This window comes from Terrapene carolina, unplaced genomic scaffold (genome assembly GCF_002925995.2).
Source record: "Terrapene carolina triunguis isolate 2854851 unplaced genomic scaffold, T_m_triunguis-2.0 Scaffold93, whole genome shotgun sequence".
NCBI lineage: Eukaryota > Metazoa > Chordata > Testudines > Emydidae > Terrapene > Terrapene triunguis.
The window spans coordinates 9,632,716-9,643,019 of NW_020664444.1; the positions used below are offsets into that span (position 1 = coordinate 9,632,716).

Below are 10,304 nucleotides of genomic sequence, written 5' to 3' on the forward strand. Positions count from 1 at the left end.
CTGCCGTTCTTGCATTATCTTGGAGAATAGTTATTACTAGTGAAATATTAACTTAATCATAGATAAAGTGTCCATAATACACTTACAGTACAGGTCATTGTATATGGAGCCTTTAACCTCAAGTTCACAGGTACAATCCTGACTCATGTCAACAGGGCTGGCTCTGGCTTTTTTGCCGCCCCAGGCAAAAAAGCCTCCGGCCGCCCCCCCCCCCCCCGGGGGGGGGGGGGGGGGGGGCCGCGGGCCCCGGCGGGGGCCCCGCCCCCCCCCCGGCGGCCGGGGGAGGGCACCGGGGGGGAGGGCGGCCGGAGCCCTGGGAGGAGGGCAGCGAGCCCCGGCGGGGGCTCCGCTCTCCCTCCGGCGGCCAGAGCGCAGGGGGCAGGGGGGAGGGCGCCGGGGGGGAGGGCGGCCAGAGCGCCAGGGGGGAGGGTGGCGAGCCCGGCCGTGGCCCCGCTCTCCCTGGCGGCCGGAGCGCCGCGCCGCCCCCCTCCAAGTGCCGCCCCAAGCACAAGCTTGGTGGGCTGGTGCCTGGAGCCGGCCCTGCATGTCAATGATGTCCTCAAATTACTACCATTTTTATGCCTAGTCGCTGATCAGGATGAAATTAGCTGATCGTCTCTGTCCTTTTCCTAGAGTAAAGATGTCCAAATCACAAAAACCAGCCACAAGTTCCAATCTCAGTAGAGAAGGAGAGGACTGAATGGAATGGAGTATAAACTCTGTTCTCAAATTCAGAGGTGGTCTTTATGGGACCAGGTTGAAGGACATTGTCAGGGCAGTGCAAGGTAGCTTGCACTAATTCTGGTCATGATCTACTTGATTTGAGGACACACACAAGACTGACTGAAGCGCTAGTAATTTGATCCATTTCATTAGCACTTGAAGTTAATTTTTAAGATTACTCTAAATATACTTCTTACTTTTCAAGTTCCCTAGATTGTCTATATTATAGACAGTTGTAATCATTCTAATTCCTGTTATGAGAAGGCGCTTGCTGGGGAAGTACAGGATCTTTCTCACACCAGCATGGCAGAAAGAAAGTAACATTAGTAGGGGGATTTACTGAGAAAAAAGCAAACTTGTGCACTCTGGAAAAAAGTTCTGAAATTAATCATTAAGCATCCCCAAACAGTGGTAGAAAAATCCTATTGGACTCTGCTCTATCCCCAAAATGTACATTCTCAAGTCCTTTCACATGTCAGCAAAGTGTTGACAGAGTGACAGTGAGGCATATTGGAGTGGAAGCAAAAAGAAGCACCGTGCCTTTCATTTTAACCCCAGACCCATGTGAGTTCAGGGAAAAGTAAAGAAGAGCAACTGAGAGGATAACAGAGAGAATGAAAATGAGCTTCCTTCTATGGAAATCTGGATTCTTATTATATTGCTAGCTCTGCTGGCACTTCAAGTATAATTTTCCTTATTGCTTCTGAAAATGTGCTTTGCTGATTTTTTACTTTTGTTCTTGATGCAAAAACTCCTGACAGACTTGTCCAGGGGTGGGGGTGGGAAAGAGATGCTGGACACTGCACTTATAGGGGTATAGACGATGATTTTTTCCATTGACATTTTCTACAATCCCATCCACACCCACAGATTAATACATCTTGTTGTTTCTCCCCTGTGCTTCCTCTTTTGATCTTCCCATTTTTCTCCCCCCCCCACCTGATCCAGTTTTCCCCTTCTTTTTCCTTCCCAAACTCCAATGTTGCTAGCAGTCCACTCCCTCCTCCTCCCCCTCCCGCCCATCATTCCTATGCTGCCAGTTGCAGATAAACAGAGCACTGAACCAACTGCCAGTCAAATGGCCACTCCTTTCACACTGCCTGAAACACATGAGCAGCCCAGAGAGATGAGCGTGGATCAGCTGGGCTGCGTTTTTTAGCTCTTTATGCAGTGATTAATGACTGATTACATGGTGTGCACATTCTCCTGCACTATAAAATACCATTTACACTACCTATGTCCTAAAAATAATAAAACCAGATTTAACCGCCCCCCCGCCCAGGTCTGAGGTAATTCCACACATTGCTAAGGGACTGGCATTGACTGAGGGGAAACCCCTCCCCGGGAACGCAGCCTGAGTTTCCAGCTTCCCAAGTTTATATGGCAATCCAGTGGTTCCACACAACATTCTACTCCTTATAATACTGTAGCTCACCTTTCACACAAACCTTTCTTCGTTTCTTTGCAGGTATGGGATCTGGGCATTCGTTTTCGTCAAGAAATTGGGTCTTCCTGGGCCAAGGCCCCTGCCTTCCTTTGAAATGTGCCTAGAGTACAGTAAAGTGACTTACATGAGGCTTCCAGTGTTAAAGCAGCACAACCCTTGTGCTGACTGAATAATTACACCCCCTTGTTGGTACAGGTCTGTTAGCTAACCCTGCTCATAACCCCAGTTCCCCTCCCCCACTTTCTTGCAGGGGTTTGTGAACTTCAGTGAGGAGTGTTTTCAGAAATATGGGAAAATCTTGGGGCGAGTAGTCGTCTATTGCAGTAAAACTGACTTGACTCTTTCGGTGCTGCACACGGTGTTACACACACTGCCCCCAGCTAACGATGTGCAGTGTACACACGCACTGCCCCCAGCTCAAATCCTAGTCCAAGTGGAAAAAGATAGCTGGAGGGATCTCAAGGTCATGCCACAAGACCCTGCTCCCCCTCAGGTTTTTGTCCCTCTCAGTCTATTCCTCCTCATGCCCCCTTGTGTCCCCTCAGCCCTGCTCCTCCTTGAGTCCCTGTCTCCCCTCACCCCAGGTTCTGCCTCATTCAAGCTTTACCCTGTGTGACGTTATCTGATTAAAATATGACCATGTAGATCATTGTTGCTACCACTGTTATATAATTGCAATAAATAGTGTACAAAGGTTGTCAAGTAAGGTGTCTGTGGAAAGGTTATGATTTGCTGAATATGATTATGCTATTTGTATTCATGTAACATTTTTGTATTTGAAGTTATGCGCCTTGGCTCTGTACCTGGATTTCAAATGTTTGCTCTTGGGTAACGCCCACAAGGTAGTTAGCCAGCACATCTTGGAGTGACTATTTAAATTGAGTGGCCCAGCAAAAGAACATTTAACTCACAATGGAAGACGCCCACCTACCCTGAATGGACTTTCCTGTGAACCTTTGAGGTATAGGTAATGACTCCTGCCATGACTAAGCGAAGTCATGCATGGACATGTGACTCGCTCATGTGACTCCAAACGCCATCTTTTACCTGTAATTTTCCATTCGCTGTGCTGAGGGCTTTGTTTGAAACAATGGGTTTCCCTCCACAAGGCAGAAGCTATAAAAGGCCCTGGAAACACCTCCATTTTGCCTCTTTCCTGCTCAAGCCTCTGGACTATGGGCTTATACTAATGGGAGCATTCTAACCAAGGGACTGAGGACCGTCCAATGATTTGGAAGCAACCAGAGACCTGACTTAAGCCAGCAGTTTATTCCATCACTGCTACAAGCCTGAACCAAAAACTTTGCAATTGTTGTATGTATTTGATTCCTTTAAACAATTTTAACTCTCACCTTTCTTTCTTTTTATAAATAAACCTTTAGATACTAAAGGATTGGCATCAGTGTGATTTTTGGGTAAGATCTAAGTTATAATATTGACCCGGGTGTGTGGCTGGTCCTTTGGAATCAGAAGAACCTTTTGTTTGATGAGACTGGTTTTAAAGAACCACTCAGCTTTAAATCCAGTGGTTTTTGGTGGTGATACAAGGACTGGAATATCTAAGGAAACTGCTTTCCTGACTTCTTGTTAGCCAGTGTGGTGAAACAGATGTTTACTTTTGTTGCTGGTTTGGTATATCCTATGGGGTATTAACCACCAGTCTTGGGGTGCATCTCTCCTATTTCTCAGCAGTTTGGCCTGAATTTGGCATTCTCAGTTGTGACCCACTGAGGCACAGTTACACCGTTTGCCTTCAGCAAAGTGACTGCTGCTGGTTGTGTGACATGAACACATATCTGCTGAGAACTAACTTGAGTGAAACCACGGAGTCATTTCATATAAGCCCCAGCAGCTGTCAGAGGGTAACATCCTGTGACTGCAGGTTTATTCTTAAAGCCTGTTGAATTCAGTTTAAAGCTTCCCACATGATATCAGCACTTCTTCTGTTATTACATCGTTTGAATTCAGTGCAAATGCATTGTGACCAAGAGACAGTGAGTTTCACCATCCAATTCTCCATGTGTAGAGCTGTGTTGCATGAACAAAACTGTGGAAACTGTAAGCTGAACCAGTGGTAATAATGCAGAGTTAGGTTGTCAGGGTACGAACACAGCTTTGAATGGCGATCAGAGTGGCAGAACGCCTTTGACACACCCAGAAAAGTAAACTGTATCAGTGCCGTAACAAGGGCGAGGCGAGTGAGGCACTTGCCTCGGACTCACAAAGCCGAGGGGCGCAGAAAGTGACGGAGAAAATAAAAAGCCGCGATTGGTGGCGCTTCAGCGGCAGCTTTACCGCCGCCGCTTCATTCATTCTTCGGCGGCAATTCAGCGGCAGGCCCTTCCCTCCGAGAGGGACTGAGAGACCTGCCGCCGAAGAGCCGGCCCTGGGGGAGGGCGCAATTTTATATTCTTGCCTGGGGCGCAAAAATATCTAGTTACGGCTCTGAACTGTATATTACTAATATTACCATATTGTTGTGATGCTTTGCTTGAGAGAGAGAGAAAGAAACTGACTATCCTGAAATATCTTATCAGAAAGGTTGTATTTTATACATAGGAGTGTGTTTGGCTTAGTTATGATGCATGTGACTTAACCCAACATAGCAATGGAATGAGTGGAAAGCGTCTTTGCTGTTCTCAAAGCCCCTTTGAAAGATGTTGGACATGTAGCCGAACATGGTTGGTTGGGACGTGGCTTTCTGTGCAGCAGACAGCAAAATACAGCTGGGTTATTAATTCATAGCTCTGCTTCCTGAACTGCAATACTGGGTCCCGCTACTGTTCCATCTGACAGACTGGGGCACCTCTCAAGACAGGGACCAGAGAACCTCCTGAGTCTTGGCATCACAGAGTCAGTGGATTCCCCCTTTTTGCTCTCCCTTCTGAGGGCTGAGCCTTGCTTGGGCTCCCTCTCAGTGTTTGCTGGTCTAGCTGCACGTGCCATATATTTAAGAGAGAAGAGAGAAAGAGCTTAAAATATAGAAAGGTGTTTGCTCTCAGGTAGAAGCAGCAGCAGGAAGCTACATCACTGAGGATTATGAAACATAAAAGGTGGAAGCAGTAGCCTCAGATGTCAGAATCCATGTCTGTACTTTCAGTGTTCTCTCTCCCAGTTCATAGCTGGCTCTCCGAAAATTAAAAAAAAAAATCTTCCTCTATCTCCCTTCTCTAGGTAAGGAAAGCCCTATATTGGGAATGTCATCCTGTATAGAAAGCATGGTATGTTTCCCTAACGTAGCATTCTACCAAATTCCACAAGGATACAAGTATAGAGAAAATAACATGTGTGGTCCTGTATAGCCAGCCACTACGCAATAGTAGAAGAAAGCTCCTAAAATTGATGGTTGGTATAAAAGCCATTTAGACAGTCTCCAGAGCTTTACACAGCCTTTTCCGATGGATTGGTGTATTTCTGTTGGTTAATAGGAGTCAGAAGTGTCCAATTTTAGGATCTGTGTTTCTAAGCTGCAGCCAGAAGTGGCTCTTCCTGCTGCTGACATAATGCTATAATGCTTTGTGTTCTACAGGAAAGATTGATTATAATAATGATTTTCCATCGCACAGGAATCCCTAAGTGCATCGCAAATGTTACAGATTGTAAAGCATATATAGAAATCACTTCTCCCACCCTGAAATGCAGCCACTTTTAGGGAAAACCGTGGCAGCTGTTAAATAGTGCACAGAAATAATGCGCCATAAATTTTGTAAAAGGATGTGAAATGTATTTTATCACAGAATATGACTGGCTAATTTACAAGTTGGAGAGGATACGATAATTAGAACGCTGTACTCTTGTGAAAAGTGCCAAGGGATCAGATCGCAGAAAGTCAAGAGCTTGGTTTTACATTTCATTTAAAAGATGGCACCTCCAGTAGTTCATTGATTCATAGCAGGGTATTTGCTCATTCCTGACTCAGAGGGAAGAGGGTCCCCATCTCAGTCATTAATGTAACTTTCCTGCAACACCAGGGATTTCCCTAGAAGTCTCCCATCTAGCTAATGACAAAGCCCCACCCTGCTGAGTTTGGGAGATGTAACGAGATTGTGAACTGCACGGACACTGCCCTAGAAAAGGATTGATTTGTGTGTGGAAGAGCAAGGAGTGGAATCAGATGTTGGCATCATCTCAGTGCAAATGATAAGGAATTACGTTGATTTTTATTTTAATTATCCTTTTATTAGTACTTTTTGGATTAGTAAATATGAAATCACATCACATATGATACAGAGCATTCAGCATTATGCTCATTTGGAATTTAAGAATGACAAGGTCCAGTGAGCCTTCTCTGCTCTCCGTATCCAAGAGAGAGAGAGACATCCTTCTTCCAAACCCAAGTCCTCCAGGACTCCAAGGGCTTTCCCAGCACTGCACCTTGCTATATTACTACAATTCAAATCAAAGTTACAAAATGGAATAATAGAGAACAAAGTTAAAAAGTCATAACTGGGCTAATATCTATGTAAAGAATCCCTCTCACAGGAGACCACTGGATACAATAAGCAAACAAATACAAAGAACACATAATATGCTTCACTCCCACTTAGCAAATTACTGCTCATACATGGTAGCTGCTTATACCTAGGCTGCTCTAGTTAACTCATGTGCAAGCTGAGCCATTTTGCAAGTCTTCAGTAATAACAGTCACCTAAAAACATACCAGAATCTAGCCACGTCAGCCCTAGAAATTGGTCACATGCATTATTTCCTGCAAGGATGTGGTCACTTTAACACCTGACAGAGCCCTAACGCTACAGCATCACATGGTCCAGGAAAATAGCCCTGGATGTCACCTCCCTCCTGGGGTTGTAAAACCAGAAGAGAGACAGGGCCAATTTGGCAAGAAATAGGAATGGGGACAAAATAGGCAGCACCAGTCACATATGGGCACTTTGCTCTACACCGTGATTTCCATTAAAGTGCCAGAAGAGACTGACAATGTCTGAATAAAATTGCTGAGCAGGGCCCAATATCCAAAAAGCTTCATAAAAGCAGCTGAACCTAGCAGTGTGAATGGTGTCTCAAAGCCAGTGCTCAGCTAAAAGGGTGATGGTCATGATACGAGGGGTACTTAGGGCTCATCTAGACTAGGGTAATTTGCACCAGTGTAGCACTGATGTATTTACATTGGGGCAGACCCTTAGTGTGGACACACTGCACTTCTACAAAATGGGGTTGGCATCAATGCAGCTTATCCCAGTCAAGTTCCAGGGTAAGCTGCAGTGGTGCAGCATCTACTCTGAGGGGGTTGCAACGTGTAGCTACGCTGGTGTGACGCAACCAAGCAGAAGCAAAGCTTCAGTAAGGGGAATGTATGGAAGGAAACCTCACGTGGGGGGAGGGATAGCTCAGTGGTTTGAGCATTGGCCTGCTAAACCCAGGGTTGCGAGTTCAATCCTTGAGGGGACCATTTAGGGATATGGGGCAAAAATCTAATTGGGGATTGGTCCTGCTGTGAGCAGGGGGTTGGACTAGATGATCTCTTGAGGTCCCTTCCAACCCTGATATTCTAGGAACTGTGACCGGCGCTAAGAGAGAGAGACCCTCCTGACCTCTCCTTCTAAAGCATCAGATCGCCCAGAAGACTGGCAGTGACTTTGGACTAGGGTCAGAAACAGCACCAATGAGTCTTTCAAACCAAGCAGAGACCTCTGATGAGTTGACAGAGACAGTGCTGCTGTAGCACCAGATTACATAGCCATTGAGGGCAGAAGGCTCTTTGATGTCTGATGCCTGGTTTACACTTAAAAGGTAGATCGAGCTAGCTACGGAGTTCAGGGGTGTGAAAAATTCCTGACCACTATGGTTAAGCCATCCTAACCTCCAGTGTAGACATGGTTTGGCAGATGGAAGAATTCCTTCATCAACCCAGCTCTCTCCGAGACCAATCCCTGTAGCATGTGCATCTGTCCACATGCTGCCTATGTTTTGACTTCCTCTTTACCTCATCTCTACATTCCTAACTTATTTTGTCCCTTGCTATCTAGTTCATAGTAAATAGTTCCTGGGGTGTTCTCCCTCTTCTCTTAGCTGGCTCTGACATTCTGTCTTTTTAGCCTACTAACCTATCTACTTCTCTTATTTAGCACAAATGTCCTGTTTTCAGCCTGATGATTCATTTATCTTCCTAATGCTATCTTCCAAAGAATGGGGCCTCCCCCTCCACGTATCAATCACTCATGTCAGGCTTCAGCTGCACTCCCTCTCGGGGAGGTGGATTACCTCCTACATTGACAGAAACCCCCCCCTCCATTGATGTCAGAAGCGTCTACATTATGATGCTACAGTGGTGTAGTTGCAGCCATGCCACTGTAGTGTCCATAGCATAGACTAAGAGTACATCTACGCCGTAGTCAAAAGTGTGACTGTGACATGTGTAATCATAGCTGAGCTTGCTTTGAACTAGCTCAAATAAAATAATGAAGCTCCAGCCGCACAGGCTAGCTGCTTGAGTACATACCTAGCATCCCCAAGTGCGGTTGTACAGCCCGGGGGGTTCTGGTTTCACTGCTAGTGAGATTAAAGCTAGCTCAGGTACGTCTACCCACGCGGCAATGTAAACTGACCTGGGGCATGTGATTTTTATACAGAGTCGTAACAACCTCAACTTTGGCTGAGTCTAGCCAGATGGGAGGTGACACAGTTTTTGTCCCAACGCCAGGTGGCCTGATTCTCATTTACGCTAAGCCCTGCTCTGACAGTGTAAGGGGGCCTGAAAGCGGGTGCATACCCTTAAAGGTCCCTTTAGACTGTCCGAACGGTGTAAACGGGTCCCTGGTATAAACGAGAAACAGACCAGGGTCTCTGTTATTGCTTTATAAAAATTGAACTCTGCTCAGCCTGTACTTTGTGTGGGTTTGTTTGCTAGAAAAGCCATCCACAATCTCCTATTAAAATCTGGTATGCTGTATATTCACAAGGCACTGCTTTCATGACAGCTGGGGCTTTTTCTAGATATTGCTTTTACTTTCTCTATGCAGTTTTACATGGCTCATTCCTATTCTCATGTGAGTGATAGAGAGACGAGTGGGGTGGAAGGACCAGCTCACAGCAGCCTCTGATCCGCTGCAAAATTCTTTTACTCCTCTGGATCAACATGGGTTCTGGGGACCATCTTCAGAATGATTGGCTTCTTGGGTTGCAAGAAACCCTTCGTGTCCAGCACCAGAGGGATCTTCACCATTAGTAGAGAAAAATCAAAAGAAAGCCAGTGAATGCAGAGAGCTATAAAGGGACACAGCAGACATTATACCCCTCCCAGGCTTTTCTGACAAAAGCCCAATGCCCTGGGAACAACTAAGGGCATGTTGTCTACACGTCGGTGTGGGGTTGTGATTCCCGGCTTGAGCAGACATACAGGCGCTAGCTGTCATCAAGTGAGCATGCAAAAAATAGAACGTAGCCATGGCAGCGCAAACAGCAGGAGGGGCTAACTGCCCCGAGTACATACCTAGGGTCTCTGACGGGGACACACTCAGAGCAGCTACACACTATTTTTAGCATGCTAGCTCAGAGAGTGCTTGATCTGCCAGCTCCAAATGTGGACATACCCTACAAAGCACCCATTTAGGGTGACCAGATAGCAAGTATGGAAAATTAGGACCCGAGAGTGGGGGTAATAGGTGTCCATATAAGAAAAAGCCCCAAATATAAGGACTGTCCCTATAAAATCAGGACATTGGTCACCCTACACCCATTCATGTCTCACACCCTTTGCTTTCACTCATTTGCATTTTTCTGACCTACTTTATGAGCCCGCTGTTGCCGAATATGTTGCTACAGGTCCAGTGAGAAGGGTGCAGTCAGGGCCGGCTCTGGCTTTTTGGTCGCCCCAAGCAAAACAAAAAACAAAAAAAACCCTGCGGCGTGGCCGGAGCACGGGTGCAGGGGAACCAGCTAGTGGGGGGGAGAGAGAGAGAAGGGGGGCGGCCAGGGCTACAGCGAGGCGCTGCCACGCGGCCCCTCCCGCCGTGCCGCGCCGCCTGCCGCCTGCAGCCTGCCGGGAGGGCTCCGCTCTGGTTGGCGGGGAGGGAAGGACGAGGACTGCCCCGCCGGGCTTGCTGCAGGGCGCTCCCGTCCTCCGCGCTGCCGCCCCCTACAGGGCAGCTGGAGCGGAACAAAAAAAAAAAAAAAA

The 10,304-nt window shown here is 46.7% G+C and overlaps 1 protein-coding gene across 1 annotated transcript in view; it reads right to left on the minus strand.

The window, feature by feature from the left end:
* Nucleotides 1-7,669: 7,669 nt before the first annotated feature.
* The window catches only part of LOC112110333 (cytochrome P450 3A24-like), a 23,618-nt gene continuing 20,983 nt past the window's right edge, over nucleotides 7,670-10,304 (minus strand). Inside the window, exon 13 of the mRNA XM_024205276.3 lies at nucleotides 7,670-9,344. Coding sequence (XP_024061044.2) covers nucleotides 9,249-9,344 — 96 coding nt within the window. The 3' untranslated portion in view covers nucleotides 7,670-9,248. The remainder of the gene's footprint in view (nucleotides 9,345-10,304) is intronic.